Here is a 20,561-nt window from a genome sequence, read left to right on the forward strand (position 1 = left end):
TTGTATTTTTGGATTACGTTCAGGTAAAAAAAAGATTAAAAATATACAGAAACAGTCTGTGATATTTTATATCTTATAGTTGTATTTATTTTCCTATCTTATTAGGGGTATTCTGTAAAGATCCAGTGGTAGAACATGGAATAATGATAACTGAACCTGAGAAGCTATATATGTATGGAAGCAAAGTTAAATTTCGATGCAAAATTGGATATTTTATGATTGGAAATTATTCGATTCGATGTGAAAAGAACAGCACTTGGGTTCCCATAGAACCATCATGTAAAAAGAGTAAGATTTTACATTTTTAAATACTAGATTGGAATTTCTTAGTAATAAATAATTTAAATGTAGCCCTCAGAATGATTAATGTCATTCATACATTAAAACGCATACCTTGACTTCTGTTTATCCCATTCAATGTCATGTAGGGTCTTGTCCATCTATGGAAAATTGGTCATGTGTGAGCAGCATAATTATTCATATAATAATAGCACTGTAATATAGAATGACAGGTATTCCAAAGTTGAGAAACATGTTGTTGATAGCATTTCTTCGTTCAGTTTTTCATTAACACAACTCTGTGTGACTAGCCAAAATCATCCTATGAACTTTAATAGCAAAGGAGTTTTTACACTGTCCTATTTTAATTAGGACATACTGAGCAAGTTGTTTTCTTATTTTCATATTTTTATCTGTGGGTGGATGGGCAGGAAATAATATCTGTAACCCAGCAGTACAAAAAAGACAGAATCATGGAAATTGAATTTCAGTTAAAAATCTAAGGTCAGTCAATTATAGTATGGGAGATATTAGCAGATGATTCAAAAGAAGAACACCAAGTTGGAAAAAGGAGAAATAGAAAAGGTAGAAAAATCCATAAGCACAAAGTACTTTTAAGTTGTAAGTGTACAGCAAATTCTTGGAAAAGTAATTTTAAAGCAACTGGTAGGCAGGGATTATCTACTTGAGAAGATGTTACTGACTGAATAGATTTCGGTCACACTTTTCCTTCAGGAACACAAGGAAAAATACATAGCACTTTTTTCTTTCATTTTTCTCCACAATAGCCCGCTAAGGTAGTTTTGTCAAAGAGGAGTGACCTGGCAAAAACTACCCAGTGAACTTCTGTGGCTGAGGATGAATATGAATTTAAGTTTTCTCAATAGTATACTAAACTACAATAAGTTGCACAAAATTAACAAAAAAATTAACATTCAGCAATATTTTTACAAGCAGGTTGCTATCTAATAAATGAGTGAACCACCGATGAAGAATAAAGAGCCTCAAAAATATGTCTTATGAAGATCAGTGTCACCTGACTGCATATATAGTGGCTGCCTTTAAAGGAGACTACTTGCAGGCTATTATCTGGGCCCTCCAAAAGAAAAACCACAGTTTTTCTCCCTTTGGGGTGGTATAAGGACAAGAATTATAGTTTTAATCATAATTTCTAGAATCGCAAATGCACTACATTACATCTTACTACAGAGCATGCCATATTATTTTAGCTTTCATTGAATAAATGAAATAGTTTCTGATTAATGTGGTAGAGAGGGAGCGAACTGCTAGGCTGTCTTGTGAATTTTTGTGCTATGTTTATGGATACTTCTGTGTTTTTTGTTCGTTGGCTGAAGCACTTACTTGGAATGTACTGTTCAGAATGGAGGTTTGGAGTTTGGAGTAGGCTGGGCTGGACAGGAGCAGACTCCAGAGAAGGGCTGTTCTTATAGTTTTACTGCACTGGCCATTTTATGGCATTTTACAGTCCTGTTTGCTAATGATGTTTGCTATTTTGTTGTGGATGTGGCAGCATTTTTGTGGATTGGATTCTAGTCTGTTTTTTTTGGAAGAATAGGCTGCTGCCAGATGCTGGGAGCAGTCTGGCACACCAAGAAACCTCTGACTCATAGTATGGCAAGCAGCCCCAAGGCTGGGCAGAATACAGAGCAGCCAAAAGGGCAGAGATGGTGGCAAATAGGCAGGTGGGAGGAGTTGAAGGTGAGGCAGTTCCTTGCCTTAAGAACTGAGGGTTGGGGCTGAGAAAGGATCATACCTGGAATGAATTGGATTGGGATGTCCTTGGGAAATTAAAAAAAAAGTCCCAGAGGAAGGCAATGATAAATGATTTTTATTGTTGTAACAACAAAAACAACCCACAAACTAACCCTATACAGATACCTCCCCAGGGCATGATTTGAAGGAGAATTTAAATTGAAATGAAGTTCAATAATTTTTTTAGTCTTGTTGCCTAGAAACTTATTTATAGACATGTCAAAGACTAATTTAGTGTAAGATAGACACATCTCTAGTTTGAAATGGATCAAGTGTGTGACTTTGTGTGATGTGAATGTGAACTAATCAGGAGAAACTGAATTGTAACATACTGTCTTAGCATTATCAGAATGTAGATAGATGATATGTCTTGATATTTTTTGCATAAAAACTATTTTTATTACAGTTTCTCCAGGCATATGTGGTCTTCCATCGATTCTCGATGGCAACATACAGCCTTTGCAATCTCAGTATGAAACTGGAAAAACAGCTGTCATAACTTGCAACCAGAACTATTCTTTTATTGATGACACCATAACAATGACTACACAGTGTCAAGGTTATAATCTCTGGAATCCTCCTGTACAATTATGTTTCTGTAAGTATAATCTAGGTGTGAAATGTTCTCTTCTATTGCTTCTAATGCTATAATGTAGACAAAGGTACAAAGATATAGAAGCAATATGTTTTAAATATTATCAATTTCCATAAAGTGAATATTGACTCAGTAAATACTTATTAACTTCCTTATAACACACATATTTATAAGAATGAACTTCTAAATACCGTGTTTCCCCAAAAATAAGACTGTCTTATATTTTTTTGAACACCAAAATAAGTGCTTGGCCTTATTTTTGGGGATGTCTTATTTTGGGGCACGTGGAGCAAGATGGGGCTCCTCTTGCCGTCTTACCTAATTTCCAGCTCTGTCTCCCTAACCCTAACCAGAGGAAACGGCTGCGCATGCATTTAAATATTTTTGGGAAGGGCTTATTTTTTGGGGAGGGCTTATTTTAGCGCATGCACTCAAAAATCCGATTGGGCTTATTATTTTAGGGGAAACAGGGTAATATACTGAGTCTTGACTGGAAATCATAGACTTTTTGTAGGAATCTAAAAATGAACATGATACAGTGGTACTGTGATACTCGTCCTAAATTGGTTCCAAGAGGTACCAAAAATGATGAGTACCAAACATTTTTTTCCCATAAGGAATAATGTATTGAGTCACATGTCAGCTGACACTGACAAGTTCTAATTTGTGCATTGAGTACCAGACAAACAATGAATATTAGGAGAAAATTTTCACATCAAAATGTGTTGAGTACCAAATTTGATAAATTTCAAAGCAAGTATCGAGTTTCCACTGTACATCGTTTTGATGATTAGAAAAAATGGATAGAAAAAATGGAAATTATGCTACAACCATAAAATAAGAGGTTAATTTACATCTATACTTTTAACTGCTGCATAAGAAAATCTGAAGCTACTGCTTTATACTGTATTTTCTTTCTGTTCTTCACACATTTATTATTGTCCCTTTTCTTTCTTTTAATTATTGGTTCTTTTTAGTTTTTATCTTCCTTGTATTAAAATTTGGTAGAGTATTTTTTTTTTTAAAAGATGCTTTAAGATTGGAGTTTTCCGTTATTTACAGGAGAGGCAGAATATTACACATGTTTTTGTTGACAGTTTCTGAATGTTGTAATGTATTGCTTGATGAACTTAAATGAAAGTTTAGTTTGTACTGAAAAAGATTAGGAACAATACAGACAAACCATTATAAGGAAGTAATTTTTCTAAGTCCCATAATAATCATCTTGTCACTTTAGCAGGGTAACTTTGGAAAAGAATGTTTGGCCCTGGTACGTGCCTGCCTGCCTTCCCCTCTCTCTCTCTCTCTCTGTCTCCATCCATCCATCCATCCATCCATCCATCCATCCATCCATCCTATTGCACTCTCCCTCCATTTTTGAATATCCTCTCATCTATTGCAAACAAAACAAAACTTGTAATGGTTTTAAGCTCGAATATTAAGGATTAGGAAAAATAATACAAAATGTTTAGGGAAAACAAAATGAAATTCAACAGTGAAAAAAGCAAGGTTCTACATTTAGGGAAGAAAAACAAAATGCACAGGTACCGTATATGTGGTACCTTGCTCAATAGTAGTAACTGTGAGAGGGATCTTGGAGTCCTACTGGACAACCATTTAGATATGAGCCAGCAGTGTGCAACAGCTGCCAAAAAGCCAACACAGTTCTGGGCTGCATAAACAGAGGGATAGAATCAAGATCACGTGAAGTGTTAATACCACTTTATACTGCCTTGGTAAGGCCACACTTGGAATATTGCATTCAGTTTTGGTCGCCACGATGTAAAAAAGATGTTGAGACTCTAGAAAGAATGCAGAGAAGAGCAACAAAGATGATTAGGGGACTGGAGGCTAAAACATATGAAGAGCGGTTGCAGGAACTGGGTATGTCTAGTTTAATGAAGAGAAAGACTAGGGGAGACATGATAGCAGTGTTTCAATATCTTAGGGGTTGCCACAAAGAAGAGGGAGTCAAACTATTCTTCAAAGCACCTGAGGGTAGAACCAGAAGCAATGGGTGGAAACTAATCAAGGAGAGAAGCAATTTAGAACTAAAGAGAAATTTCCTGACAGTTAGAACAATTAATAAGTGGAACAACTTGCCTGAAGAAGTTGTGAATGCCCCAACACTGGAAATTTTTAAGAAGATGTTGGATAACCATTTGTCTGAAGTGGTGTAGGGTTTTCTGCCTGGGCAGGGGGTTGGACTAGAAGACCTCCAAGGTCCCTTCCAACTCTGTTATTCTATTCTATTCTATTCTATTCTATTCTATTCTATTCTATTCTATTCTATTCTATTCTATTCTATTCTATTCTAATTGAATTTTTATTGGCTGAGGGTGATTGGACACACACACAAGAAATTTGTTTTTGGTGCATAAGCTCTCAATGTACAGTACATGCAAGCCACAAGTGATAAATCATGATCATAATTATAAAATACAATAATAAATCATGAGATACAACATTGATAGTCATAGAATACTAAATAAGCAATCAACATAAATCATAATAGGATACTAAATAAAAGCAATCAGCATAAGTCATGAGATACAAACAAAAAGTCATAGTCATAAGAATCTAAGGAAATAGATAATAAGATAGATGAGAAGAATAAGTAATACAGCCCTACTAGGTGGTTTGACATCCCATGGCATAGACAGTGTTGTGGGGATTAACAGAGTGATAGCATGGGGGAAAAACTCTCTGTGTGTCTGGTTTTTTTAACGTGTAATGCCCTATAGCATCATCTTGAGGGGAAAAGTTGAAACAGTTTATGTCCAGGATGTCAGGATGTGCATCGATTTCAGTATTTGCTTTTTTTGCTTATAATACCTATTTGTATTTTTAGTTAAAACTTCACCAGATAATTTTCAACTTTTCATCAAACATGGAAAAATAGTCTATGGGAAGAAAAAATATTACAATCCTGGGGATGAGGTGGATATTGCATGCCATGCTGGCTATGTATTGATAGGGCCATCTAAGATTAAATATATTGGTGGGAAGAAATGGCTTCCTAGTGTCCCAAATTGTCATCTGAGTAAGTATCAATGAGAATATATACCTATACTAAGTAAACATTGTTTTAACTGCCTAGAAATTATTTGCTGTTCTCTTTTTAAAATATAGCATGAATTTGAAGATTGTAGAATTCTAATCTGACAAAATATATTGAAGGCTGAAGAAAGCTGCTTTTGCTTTCTTCACACAAAAGAAAAATACTACCTAATGCAATGATCTAGGAAGAAATGCTATTCACTCAGCTAGAAGACAGTAAATGGAACCAAAGGATGAATTCCCAGTTTACTTCTCTATTCCCTTTATTTCTTATGTGAACAGAAATCAGATTTTGCTTTGTTGTAGCAAGGTAAAATAAAAATTGGAAGTTCTGGTCAGGTCTTTTTAAACCTGTATATTTTCTGCCAGCTCCTATAATGTGTAAATAACATTTTAGTACTGCTGTGCTGAAAATTTGTTTGTTGCACAGTCAGTCAGATGTTCAGACTGGATTTGGCATTCTTATCCACCTATCAAGTCCTTCCCAAGAACTTTGGATAAGCAGATATTGATGTTATGCTGTTAAGAGTTATCCCAAAGTATGTAAGCTATTCCCAGTAAAGCTATCTTTTGCAATTAACTGATGATGAATTTGTCTATGCTGATGGTGTCTAATTGGTGCTCCAGTTGTTTTGGGACCGTACCCAAGGCACCTACTACTATTGGTACTATCTTTGCTTTCTTTTGCCAGTTGTTCTATTTCTATTTTATTTTGTTATCTTGTACAATTCTTTATCTTCTGTTCTGTTATCTCCAGGTACTACCATGTCCACTATGTAAACTTTTTTGCCTTTCTAATTGATAATTGTTAAGTCTTGTGTATTATGAAGCAGGTGCCTGTCTGTTTGAATTCTAAAATCCCAGAACAAGTTAGTTTCTTTATAGTCTATGATTTTCTCTATTTTATGGTCCCACTAGTTCTTGCTTACAGGCAAATGGTATTTCTTGCAGATCTTTGAAGGTAGCACCATTGTTGCTACTTTGTCATGCTGTTGTTGGTGCTGCTGTTGTCAGTCTGTGTAATTTTCTTGCAGCAGCTAACCAGCTTCTTTGCTATTTGTTGCAATATTTTCAATTATGGCTTTGTATGCTTTTGTTTTTAGGGCTTGGTCTTGTGAAGCCGGAATTAGGCCTTCTGTCTTTTTCTTCAACTTTCCTGATCTTAGCTATTGCCAGGTATTGTTATTTTCAGTTTTCCATGCTATTTTTAAAAAAATGTATTGGTCATGTAATGTTTCGGCTTCCCGTCCTTTGTTTCTGTCCTTCATTTGATCTTTGTTGCAGGCCAGTTTCATCTCTGCAGTACTCATTAGACCTTCCTGGTATACTAGCTTCAGACAATCTTCTTTACTGTCCTTCAGATATTCTTTCAATGCTTTTTTTCTTCTTCTTCAACTTCTGATGTACTTGCAACACTCCACACCCATTTTCCATGATAAATGAGTCTTCAACATTGCTCTCAGGATGAAGGGCATGATTCATTGTCATTGTCATTATTTTTCTAGTCTTCTTATCCAGGCTTTTAGTTCTGCTTGAATCCAGTTCACTATTGCAAATGTGTATCTGATGACTGGAATTGCCCAGGTGTTAATTGCCTTGATGATATTTCCTCTATTGAGTTTGGAAGAAGAAACACCATCACTCTGTGGTATTTCCTCCTAACTGCATTGCATCTGTGCTGTACATTAGTTGGCTTGTTACTTGTTACTTGAAGTGATATTTCACTCTCTTGATGTATTCAATTCTAATCTTTTCCGGATTTCAGTGTGCATGGTGTTGTCAACTTGAAGGATGCTCAGATGATCATTTTCATTACAGTGATCATTTTCATCGAGATTCTTGATGTTATTTCTATGGGGATTCCTTCAGTTATTATTTTCCCAATTTAATAATAAGCATTGTCCAGTCCAAACTCCATTGCAATATCTTAGCTATATAGATGGACAGTATTGAGCAGCGATTCAGATAGTGTTTTTCCTTTTTTTTTTTTAATTTGATTTTATTATAACATATAGTGATACAATCGGTACATTTTCGGTTCATTGGTGCAGTTATATACATATATACATCTACATACATTATTGCTTGTCTTTTGTTGATATTGTTTCTTGAAGCTAGATTTAATTTCAAACACTTAAAAATAATAGTGCTCAACTCCCTAAGACTAAATCTAATACTATTCATATAGATTTTGTTAATTAGTTAAAATTTAATCTCTATTACCTTCTTTATTTCTTTCCCCCATCCATTCGTACCATATGTCCCACACGCTATAAAATTCTGAATCTTCTCTGTCATTAATTTCTGAAGTCAATTTGTTCATTTCGGCGCACTCCAATATTTTTCCAATAACATGTTCTTGAGGTGGTATTTGTTTTTCTTTCCAATACTGGGCAAAGGAAATTCTAGCGGCTGTCAGAATATGTATAATTAAATACTTTTTCTTTTTTGCATATTCAGTTTTCAAAATTCCCAGGAGAAAAGCTTTTGGGTCAAAATCAAAATTTTCTTTTATTATTTCTCTAATCCACACCCATATCATCCTCCAGAATTTTTGTGCCTGATTACATGTCCACCAGCAATGATAAAAAGTACCCTGCTGATGGTCACATTTCCAACATTTAGGGCTCGAATTGGGGTAGATCTTCGCTATCCTGGCTGGGGCCATATGCCATCTATAAAACAGCTTGTATTGGTTTTCCTTATAAGCCGTCGCCTTTGTCATTTTAAGGTTATTATTCCATATTGAATCCCATTCGTTCAAATTTATATTCTGTCCTATATTTTTGGCCCATGCTAACATCGGTTCTTTAACTACTTCCTCTGCCATATCGTACTCCAATAAGTAATTATATAATTTAGCTAAAATTTTGTCGTCCGTACCCATCCATATCTTATCAAATCCATTTATGCTCATTTCAATGCCAAATTCCTCCTTATCTTTTTTATATCTGGATTTAATTTGGTTATATGGCCACCAGTCTATAGAAATACCTTGTTCCATCAATTCTTCCCTTGTTTTAAGGTTCCCTCCCCCATCTAATAATTCATTGTATCTGAACGTTTTACCCATTTCTAATACATTTGGATATATTATAGCCTCCATGGTGGAAAGCCATCTCGGAATTTTCCTATAGTGCTTCTGTCTCATCTCTCCCCATATTTGTATCAAGATCTCCCTTATTTTATGTCTATGGAAGTAAGTTTTTATCTTCTTCCCAGTATCCCAGAGATATGCATGCCAACCCTTCTGGAGATCATACCCTTCTAGAGTTAACAGTCTTTTATTTCTTAGGGTTGCCCATTCTTTCAGCCATACTAGGTTTGCAGCTTTTTGATATAACTCCCATTTAGATAATCCGAAACCCCCTCTTTCCTTCTTGTCCTGTAAATTCCTAATTGCTATCCTTGGTTTCTTTCCCTCCCAAATAAATTTCCTGATGATGCTATTGAGCTCCAGAAAGAATTTTTTATCTAATTTAACAGAGACCGTTCGGAATAGATACAATAACTTGGGTAATATGCTCATTTTTATTGCCAATGGTAAATAATTATCCTCTCTGAGGGCCGAGCACCTTGATGAAATCCAGACCCCCAGGTATTTTACCTTCTTGGCGATTTGGATCTCCATTGATTCTTCCAGTACTTTTTTCCTTGCCTCCGTCATATTTTTTGTTAATAATTTAGTTTTGGATTTATTTAATTTAAGGCCTGCTACCTCCCCGTAATTGCCCAATTCTTCCAGAATTTTAGTGCCTGATTCTAATGGTTCTTCCATGATTAATACCACATCATCTGCAAATGCCTGTGTCTTATATATCTCTTTTCTGATTGTCAGACCCTTTATTTCATTATTGTTCCTAATCTTTCTCAAGAATACTTCTAGTGCTAAGATAAATAGAAGTGGGGATAGAGGGCACCCTTGTCGGACCCCTTTTCTAATTTGAAAAGCCTTAGTTAGTTCTCCATTCAGTAATATATTAGCCTTTTGTTTTTGATAGATTGTGGATATCGTATTGACAAAATTTGATCCGAATTCCATTTGGATAATTTGTTGTTTCATAAATTGCCAATTAAGATTGTCAAATGCCTTTTGGGCGTCGACAAAGACCAATGCCATTTCTTTGTTCGGGTGTTCCTCATAGTATTCCAATATGTCTATTATCATCCTTGTATTATTCCTGATTTGCCTCCCAGGGAGGAATCCATTTTGGTCACTGTGTATTAATTTATTCAAAATTATTTTTAGCCTTCCTGCTAAAATACCCATATAAATTTTGTAGTCCGTATTCAGGAGGGATATCGGTCTGTAATTTTTAATTAATTTTGGGTCTTCTCCTTCTTTTTGGAGGAGAGTAATATACGCCTCTCTCCATGATTCTGGAATTTTGGATTCTGTTAGGGCCTCATTATAAATTTCTAACAACTTTGGTAACAAAATTTCTCCCAAATCCGAATTTTTATAAAATTCCCCTGGAAGTCCATCTGGGCCTGGGGATTTGTTCTTTTTAAGTTTTGATATTACCATTCTTAATTCTGTCATCGTTATTTCTTTATTAAGTATTTCTTTATCCTCTTCCCCGATTTTTGGAAGACTTTCTTTTGACAAGTATTGGACCACCTTTTCATTAGGAATTTGTTCTTCCGCATACAGAGCCGCATAATACTCTCGGGCAATCTCCAATTTATCTTCCTGTTTATTGTTGAGGTGGCCTTCCGGGTCTTCCAATTGATGAATTATGCCTTTCTCTTTTTCTTTTTTTAACCTATAGGACAGCCACCTGCCCGGTTTGTTTGCATTTTCAAAATAATATTGTTTGGTTCGTTTCATTTTGTACGCCAATTCCTCTTGATCTATTACGTTTAATTTGTGCCGTATAACCATCCAATTTTCTTTAACATCCTTATTATCTGGTTTATGTTGTAGTTCCCTCTCGGCTTTCCCTAATTCTTCTATCAGTGCCTTCTGCCTCTCTCTTCTTTCTTTATTCCTGTGTGCACTATACGATATTGCTAGTCCTCTTACGTACGCTTTCATTGTATCCCATATGATACCTCGAGATGTTGCCTCCTTTTCATTTACTTCAAAAAATAAATTTAATTCTTTTTTTACTTTCTCAACATTTTGCTTGTCCTTTAGAAATTGATTATTTAATCTCCATCTTGTATTTCTTCTCTTGTGCGTACATTCCCATTTAACCTCTAATGGATTATGGTCTGCCCAAATGTTGGGCATGATTTCTGTTGACTTAATATCTAACCCTATATCTCTGCTTATCCACATCATATCAATCCTAGACCAAGATTTCTTAGGATTAGAATAATATGTATACTGCCTCTGATATGGGTGCAGAACCCGCCAAATATCCACTAGATTAAATTCTTCTACCATATCAAAGAATGGTTTTGGTAAATTTTTCCTCTTTTTCTTTTTACCTTTGGTCCCCTTATAATCTCTATTTGAATCTATTACCCCATTAAAATCGCCAATTATGCAAATCTTGCTCTTATCCATCATGCTTAATCTCTCTCCTAATTTTTTATAAAAGTCTCCTAGGTTTTCATTCGGGGCATAAATTGCTGTTAATAAGATTGGACAGTTGCCTCTTTTAACTTCCACCATTAATACCCTTCCCTTCGGGTCTGCATATTTTAGTTCGGCTTTTATTTCCTTCTTGATGTACAATGCTACTCCCCTTTTCTTTTTATCAGCTAGGGATGCATAAAGATTCCCCAATTTCTTATATTCCAGATATTTTTGATTTTCCTTTTTAATATGGACCTCTTGAAGGCACACTATATCCATATTTTGTTTAGCTAATTTTGTAAAAAAAATTTTCCTCTTTTTGTTATCGTTTAGGCCATTTGCGTTAACCGATATCAATTTCCAATCATCCATCTCTTAATTTTTGTATACTATCCTAATACTTCTTGGCACGTGTGACTCTTTGTGGACTTTGGTCTTTCTTTGTCTCCTTACTATCCTTATCTTCCTTCTCCTTTTCCTTCAATATCCCTTCTTTCTCTCTTATCTGCTGGGTTACTTCTTCTTTCGATGTTTCCGCCTCTAACTCCTCTTTACTACTTTGATCCTCTTCAGATGCTCGTAATTGATCCAGGAACTCTTGAGCTGCTACTAAGCTATCTATCTTAACTTTATTCCCTTGCCATGTGATCCACATGCCTTCTGGTAAGATCCACCTGAAGAGAATATTCCTTTTGTTTAATTGAGTAGCCAAAAACCTATAATCTCTCCTTATCTCCCTTACCCTCCTTGGGATTTGTTTCAGTATGATCACCTCCTTTCCCTTATACATGATTGGCTCATCTCTTGCCATACTATAGAGGATATCCTTTACCTTCTTCCTTGCGAATCTTATATGCACCTCCCTTGGCAATTTATTTCTTCATGCATAATTTGTCTGGACCCTGTACGCCTCGTCAATTTCCTTTATAATATCCAATTTATCTTGTTGCAACACCCCAGCAATTAATTCTGCCATCACCTGGCACAGATCTTCTTCCTTATCTTCCGCAATGTTTTGGAAACGGAGATAGAAGGAGGCTCGGTCCATTTCCAATTGGGTAATTGAGTCTGCCAATTCCCTGTTCTGTTCCATCAGTTTTTGGTCAACCGTATCTAAATTTTTTTCCTGTTGTTCCATTTTAACTTCCATCTTTTTAATCTTCTGTGTATTAGTTTGTATCGATTCCTGTATACCAATCATTTTTTGATCTAATGCCCTAATATCTGTCTTCAATTCAGTATGATTACTAGACATTTTTTCTTGTAACATAATCATCGTGTCCTGTATTGCTGTCAATGTTGATTGCATTGCTTGCATTGTGGGTAGCATTCCTGATTTCTCCATGTTAGAGAAACCTTCAGTCAATTTCTGTGTAGCAGGTGATGTCGTTGTGATCGTGGGATTTGAGGATGTTTTCTTTCCTGTTTTTGTCACCGTGGATGAGAAGCTCATCATCTCTTTTAATACCTTTTTCTGTTTTCTTGTTATATTTTCAATGTTTTTCCAAATTGTCATCCACCAATATTTAACTGCCTCTATCAAATGAATTTATATTAAATCGTTCCCTTCCGTTCCACTATTCAATATTGTTTAGTAATACAATAAATCAATAATTCAAATTTTTATCTATTGCACAAACCTATCTTGTAATAAGTCACTTATTGATCAATTAATAGTTAAACTAATTTGAACTAAGATAACCCTCTCACCTGCTACCACTACTTAAGCAAATTATCTTTACCTACTCTTATTTAACACTTAAGCACTGATGACTTTCTAATATATCTTGAACAATCTAAGTACACATATAAATAATTAATTATGCAATCTCAATATTCAATATTTTAAGTTATAAAAAGCTAATCAAAATTAAGAATCAATAATTGAAAGAAGAAAGGAGGAGAAGAAAGGGAAAAATCCAATTATAGAATATAAAAGATTATAGCGTATATAAATTCCTTAATAAAAAATCTAAAAAGTACTTAATAAATTTTAAATAAGTTCACAATTAATTTAGATTATCTAAAATGGAATATGTAATATATATAATATTAATATAGATATATACTTATAGATATATAAATTTTCTAATGTTTTTTTTCTTGTTGTTATTTGCCCAACTCGTTGATTAATTAATTGATTAGTTGATTAATTGCTCAATAACTTCTCTCAGTCATAAAAGAGCAGAAGGGAAAAGCAACCAAAAAATATAAAAAAATTCTTTTACAATGATGCAGCAGGCACGCTTTGCTGTATGATCTGCTTCGCGTTGCTCTTAAGTTCAATCACTCTCCATTTGCATTGTCATTCAGATTTCATCAGCCACATTATCTTCCCCAAGTGCTCCTCAGTCTCTCAGCTCGAGACAATCTTATTGTTAGTCCTGACAGCTACCGCACTTCCAAAATCCAGTTCCTTTATTCAATTCGTCTATTCCACACTCTTAACTTTCCAAAGTTTGTTTGCTCGAAACAAAGTATCAATCCAATCCACTGAAGGCTCCGTCTCCCTTTCTAAAAGTATCCTCAGTCTCACCAGCACGTCTGCGATTTCATCTCCCACCAATCTCCTCCAACCTCACAATCGCCGCCAATTCCTTCCAGGATCCTTCTTATCAGACGCAGCCAGCACAATCCAATTGAACTCACTCCGAGCGTGTTTAAGGGAAAGTAGTACGAATGATCATAGGCACCAACTTCACCGAAATCTTCTTGCTTCCTGTCTTTTGTTGGCTATCACAGCTTCAAGTCTGCCATTTAATGCAGACGCGCCGCGTTAGTTTGACAGCGGTAGTCGGTCCAGCAGAGAGTGCTTGCTCCTCACCGCTCTGCCTGCTGACACCCCGCTATCGTCCGCGGAGCTCTCCAAGCTCCCACGCCTCGAAGGGACCCCAAAACGCAACAAAAAAGTGGCACTGCAAGCAGCGATCGCTGTCACAGCGCCATTTCGCTGGGATTCACCAACCGGAAGTCTTCAGAGATAGTGTTTTTCCATACAACTACATCAAAGTAAAGGAGGTGGGATAATCTGGCAGATATTTTGGTGTTTGATAGCCATGGCCCGAGTTCTCAGTATTGTTGACAGAGGAATCAGTGCAATGAAAAACAGTAGTGGTGAAAGTGAGTCTCCTTGCTGTGATTCCTCTCTTGATGTTAACTTCTGTCAATCTATTACCATTGCATAGCAACCAGGAATGCAGCTATCCAGAAATAACATAAGATTTTAGTTTTAGAAGTAGTTTGTCGTGCACTACTGAATTCAAAGGCTTTACAGAAGTCTATGTAAATTGCACGTATTGCTTTGCTCTGATGCTGCCTCTTTTGCTAGATCTTTCATTATTAGATAGGTTTTGCCAGATATTAGCTACTCTTCCATATCACCTCCTTGCAGGATGTTGTTAAACAGCTTGGCAACAAGAACATGTAAACTGGTCAGATGTTTCAACAAAAATCCATGAAATTTATCTTCAACTGATGCTAACCAATTTGTGATCTTCCTTGCCCTTTTCTGCACCATTGCTGCTGTTATTACAAGTTTTCATTTTATCTTTTTTTTCTTATCCACCTCCTTTAACCAAGCTGCATTTTTGTTATATTTCTTATATCTTCACCCAAAACTGCCCCGTTTCTTCCTTGTCAGGTGCTGATTGATTCACTGCAGTCTTTCCATTGATAGATTAATAGAAATGCTTCTGTTTGGATTGAAATTGGAGATTCTGTCTATAATTTTCAATTTAAGCTTCGTATCTGCTAATCTTTTTGATTATAACTGTTATTTGCTCTTTTATTATTTCCAGTGCTTCCTTGATCTTTCTTGTTTCTAAGTGGTATTTCTTGATTAGGTATTCTTTGGTCTTCTTTTTTGTTAAGTTTCTTTTCATTCATTTGTTCTAGTTTACTTGAATCTTAACTCAGTTTGCTAACCTTACTTTCCAGCCTGATCTTACATTTTGGTGGGGCACCGTTTGCCTTTTTTGTTGACTTTGCACCCCAGATATTCAATGGTAACTGCAGTTTTTGCTGTATGTTAGTTGGATTGTTATTTGCAGTGAGCTCAATGGTGAAATGTAAAATTTGTTACTACCAGTTCTGTGGGTGTGGCTTGGTGGTGGGGGTTAATGTGACTGGGTGGGTGTGGCCAACTTTTTTTATTTTTACTTTTAAAAGCATTTTTTCTACAACCTTAAGAGGTTGCAGAAAAAAATGCTTTTAGAAACCTCTGGAGATCAGGCAATTCAGCTGGGATCGCCAGAGGCTTTTAAAGACTTTTTTTTTTCTACAGCCTCTTCGGCCGAAGAGGTTGCAGAAAAAAATGCTTTTAAAAGGCTCTGATGATCCCAGCTGAGCCGCGCGATCATCAGAGGCTTTTTTTTTTTAAACTTTTAAAAGCATTTTTTCGGCCGAAGAGGTTGTAGAAAAAATGCTTTTAAAACTAAAAAAAAAAAAAAGCCTCTGATGATTGCGCGGCTCAGCTGGGCATGGGGAGGGGCAGGGATTTTTGCTATCAGTTCTCTGAACCACCCGCCGCCATCGCTACTGGATCGGGTGATCTGGTCCGAACTGGGAGCATTTCACCCGAGTGAGCTAGTGCTTAAATTTGATAATACACTATTTGACTTATTATTAGTATTATTGGTTAATCTTTAGTGAGATTCACAGCCTATTATTATTATTATTCGCATTTTTATGCCGCCCAACTCCTGAGGGACTCTGGGCGGCTAACAACAGAGATGCTTGTGCTAGCTATTTCTTTGTAAAAAGCTTCAATGTAGGCAACCTTATTCTGTTGTTTTGTGCTGTTTTAGATGCTCAGTTATTCTTTGTTTCAATTCTTCTACTTCTTTAGTTAGAGCAGGGCTGTCAAATTTCCGTCCCGCAGGCCAGATGCGTCACATGCTGGCCATGCCCATGCCTGGTTTAGCAAAGGAAAAACAAGCCCCGATACATCATGTGACAAGGCCGTGAGTTTGACACCCCAGAGTTAGAGGGATTTGTTCTATCTGAGGCAGGAGACGGTGTCTGGTTTCCAAATGAAAACAATTCTGTAGCTATGCTGGCTTCCTCTACTGTCAACTCATCATAGTTTGCATCTGGTCAGGGACTTTACTGGTCTGGGAAAGCTTTGATCTCTTTGCCCTGGGTAAACCTTTGCAATTCTTCCAATTCAGCCTGTGTGAATACTTAAATACTATAAATCAACATTGATCTGATAGCCTCTGTTCTGTTATTTCTGATTCTGATTCTGTTTTTTCCAGAAATGATGCATTCATTTCAAATAACCTATTGTTGGACTTGATCTGCAATAACAGATAATTATTTCTTTGTTTTCAATCATTGTATATTTGTGATGGGTAAATTCCTTTCTTTCCAACTGTAGCTGCTGGCCCTAGTTGTTCAGCCAAAAATCTTGAGCCCTATAGCCAGGGGTGGGTTCTATTTACCTTTACTACTGGTTTGCAACGGGGCCGCGCGCACACTCTTCTGCGCATGTGCAGAAGCATTTTGATGACGTTGAGGTCGGTGGGTGGAGCCTCCTGCCGGTTTTACTACCAGTTCTATAGAACTGGTGCGAACTGGGGGCAACCCACCACTGCCTATAGCCTATTTTTCACCAGATGTCCAGGAACTCCAACACTTAGCATAGTCCTTGTTTTTCCAGTGACCATTGAGCTGATACGGATTTCTGTAATTTACATCTCACTGTATTTTTAATGGGAGAGGCACTCTCTCTAACTCTGATGAGACCTGTCTAATATGGTTGAACCTCTGGCATAGCTTTCATTCTCTTCAGAGTACACAAGCCCCACAACCACATCAAGGTAGTGCTTCACTGGGGGTGGAGTCAAGGTAACTCCTCACCTATTATGGGCAATCTACAATTAGATTCATTTCTAAGACGGTTGGAACCTTAAAAACTCAAGTCCTAACCAAGGACCTAAGAATTATTAAATTAGCAACCAGGAATACACACAGTTCCTAGGAGAATGGTTTTTTTAGTAAAATTATGATATTTAGGTCTAATAAATTCAAAATTTTCAAATGTTGAGGGAGTTTTTTAAAGGTATTACTCTAAGGGGTCCAATGATTGGTATAAAAGCTGATTTCTTATTCCATAAGCATTCAAATATGATCTGCAAGTCCCAGTATTTTGCATTTTTTCCCCAATTGATTTTGCTCAATCCTAGCATCATCTGATATAGCAACATTAATGAACCAGACTTTCTTACTTTCAGTTACTGTTATATCAGGCATGTTATGAATAAGATGCCTGTCTGTTTGGTTTGTCCCATAAGATCTTAGCCTATTTATTTTCCCAAACTTTCTTGATTTGATGGTCCCAGTAGTTCTTACTCCATTCAGATTCAGACCTCTGGCAAAGTTTCTAATAAGTAATTTTGGCAACTAAGTCATGACCCTGCTTGTAGTCAGTTTGTGTAATTTTATAGTTATTTTGCTACAGCCATTGATCAAATAGTCAGTTGATCTATTAATATTAAAAGAAGGTGGGATAATAATACCAACAGTAATAGGAATAATAATCACTATCAGTCAATTGGAAAAGGCAGTATTTGGAACAGTTATATCATGCAGCAATACCTTTAACAGCATCTAAGATCACCAGTGGCCTATCCCAAGACCTTGGGAAGGACTCGGCAGGACAAAAGTCCTAATCTGGTCTAAATATCTGCCTGACAGTGTGAGCATCCATATAATTGTAGACAGAATTTATTAAATGGGGGATAGCCCAGAGAAAAGTGAAGTCAAGCCGAAAGAGTGAGCTTGAAGAAGAAACTGGCTCACAAAACAGAGCAATCAGTATTGATAATTGGATTGTATCCATTTTTTTTGGAGGAGCAGAAGTGTGAGTAACTCGTAGAACCATTCAAGTTTTAGATATACTATTTGGGAGCAACAGAGAAGCACAGAATTACAATTTCACATGCAAGCAGTGCTAAGAGTGAGCAAGTAGTGAGCTTGCTTAAATCTGCATCTCCTCAGATGAAACTTGATTAGCCACCCAGGAAATTCCTCATCCTGCCAGTTCTTAATCTCAGCTGGTCACTATATATTAGGAAAAGAGATAACTTTAATAAAAGAGGACTATTTGGAGGCAGTTTAACTAGGATTTTCCTGAAATGAGAATATATTCAAGAATATATCTGTGTTTCTCTACGTGTCATCTACTTGTGTCTGGCAGCATTGTACTTTAGGATATAATAAAGAATAAATCCACAAATAAATGACTATTCTTATTTATTTTTTTTATTTGTGTTTATTAAAATTGTTTTAAAATAACCAATATTATTTTTTTGTATTTTTAAAAGAAATTTTGATCAAAAATTTATTTCAGAATGAGTAGATCAATTTATATTCTTTTAAAACCCTGTGATTTATTGATTGTACAATGTTTTTAGGTTAAAAACTCATTTAAAAAATAAATAAATAAAATACTTTATATGAACCTCCTCAGAGTGTAGAATTTCAGCTAATAATTTCTGCTGAGTTTTCAAGCCTGAATAATCAATTTTTCCATAAATAATCTGCATGCTCATTTTGTAAGAAATTCACTTACCAGAATAATTTTTCTTTTTCTTTTTAGGTATCTTCCTCAAACTAGTTATATTTGGTATGTAACTTTGAAGATGAAAATGGAAATATTAGCACTGTTCAATGATGTTTTGAAAAATCTGTAATTTGCTTTTGGGAAACATCATCTACTTCTTTATTGGGTGGAACTAGTTCTTCAATTCATTTTAACCCAGATATCTCAACTCAGATTCCTCTCTTGATCTTCTGTGCAGATATGGATAACACAGAACACAATTTTGTCTCTATTGTTTCAATTCATGAGATGGTAATAAACATGTATAGCTTGGGGTTCGCCTTCATGGTGTGGGAGTTCTCTGTGATTGGGTTTTGGATACAGTAATTTCATTACTTTGTCAGGTAATATTGCAGTAGGAATTCTGAAGAAATTGTTTTTGATGAAGGAGTTACATATCCTCTTGTATACCAGCTCTGCACATGCTTGAGTGGCTTGGATGGTACATGGGTGGATGGTATTTTTTGCAAGTGATCGATCCTTGATGCTGGTAGATAATTTGATTGATAAGATGGTGCTTTTGTCTTATCTGCATTCTGATTGCATCCTTTGAGATTGATGGAGTTGGTATGATGAGATGGTTCATTAGGAAGGTGTTCTTTCCCCATGATTGTTTCACTATAGATGATTATCAATTATTAGCATGTATCAATTTGCTTACTTGTTATATTTGCAACATGCAATATGATAATTCCCAAAGACTGCCTGAGAGTTTAACAATTAGGACACTAGATTTATGGTTCTATTTTACCTAGGTGTTTGGGAAAATGTTTTTTGTGAAAGTGTTAACTTTGGATCTTTGTAATGTCCAGTTTTAGGTCTTTATGTCTGCGGGTCACTGCTTCTAAGAATTCTTTTGAAATTTTCAATCTGGCTTGTTCCAAGATTTCCATGTTTCCCAATTGGTTAAACATGTTTGAGTGGAAGAAGATTAATGAAGTCATATTGTATTTTTTTAATCACTAGTTGGTATTTGTGAATATGTTTTATTAACTTTCTGCCACTCAATGTAGTGATCTTTTCCCTACAGTCCTGTATTCTTCCATTAGTAATGGGTCTTTGGGTTTACCTAATATGCTTTTCAAGGAAAGTTTTTATTTGTGTGCCAAAGTTATTCCAAATAGTTGAAGTAGCTTGTTTCTGGTCTCTGATATGAATTTCTTCAAAACTCATGCATCAGAAAAGCTATGTGGCAAAGTAATGAGACACCCCATTACTGCAACCCAAAATCAAAACTTGAAGAATTCCTCCAATGCAACATGCTTCTGTATCCGTCAATTGCTTTATTTTATTAATGAGACTGATCCAACGTTTCAGATATATATTTTCAATCAAATCTGCATTCTTGAAATAATAATTTGGTTTGTTTCCAGTACTCTGAGCATTAATATATAAAGAATGAAGGTTGTAAAGTTATGAATTAAGTTTCATACTGATTATTCAAGTGATTTAATTGTGCACAGCATAGTTAATTTCTGCAGTTAATAGGTATTAAGGCTGGAGTAGTTTCCACATAATATTCCAGCTGTAAGGATTTAATTAAAGGACCAAGTAACCACATTTTGAATCACATATTGATTTTCTTTGTTTTAGTTATTTTTACTAGGACACTGTAATTTTACTAGGACACTGTAATAGTAATTTTTTTTTCTTTTTAGGTAGTACATTACCTGTGTGGATTCTGGCAGTCAAAATGTTACACCAGAAATATATAGAAGAAAGGT

The 20,561-nt window shown here is 35.7% G+C and overlaps 1 protein-coding gene and 1 long non-coding RNA gene across 2 annotated transcripts in view; both read left to right on the forward strand.

The window, feature by feature from the left end:
- The window catches only part of LOC139315082 (complement receptor type 2-like), a 39,096-nt gene extending 33,267 nt beyond the window's left edge, over nucleotides 1-5,829 (forward strand). Inside the window, exons 16-19 of the mRNA XM_070941110.1 lie at nucleotides 106-288; nucleotides 2,459-2,650; nucleotides 5,499-5,690; nucleotides 5,780-5,829. Of these exons, the coding sequence (XP_070797211.1) occupies nucleotides 106-288; nucleotides 2,459-2,650; nucleotides 5,499-5,690; nucleotides 5,780-5,784 (572 nt within the window). The 3' untranslated portion in view covers nucleotides 5,785-5,829. The remainder of the gene's footprint in view (nucleotides 1-105; nucleotides 289-2,458; nucleotides 2,651-5,498; nucleotides 5,691-5,779) is intronic.
- Nucleotides 5,830-6,826: 997 nt separating this feature from the next.
- On the forward strand, nucleotides 6,827-20,561 carry LOC139314232 (uncharacterized). Its single transcript, XR_011600176.1, has 3 exons — nucleotides 6,827-6,883; nucleotides 18,835-18,861; nucleotides 20,496-20,561. It is a non-coding gene; the product is annotated as an uncharacterized lncRNA (long non-coding RNA).

Source organism: Pituophis catenifer, unplaced genomic scaffold (assembly GCF_029215685.1).
Source record: "Pituophis catenifer annectens isolate HBS135680 unplaced genomic scaffold, rPitCat1.0.hap2 SCAF_3, whole genome shotgun sequence".
Taxonomy (NCBI): Eukaryota; Metazoa; Chordata; class Lepidosauria; order Squamata; family Colubridae; genus Pituophis; species Pituophis catenifer.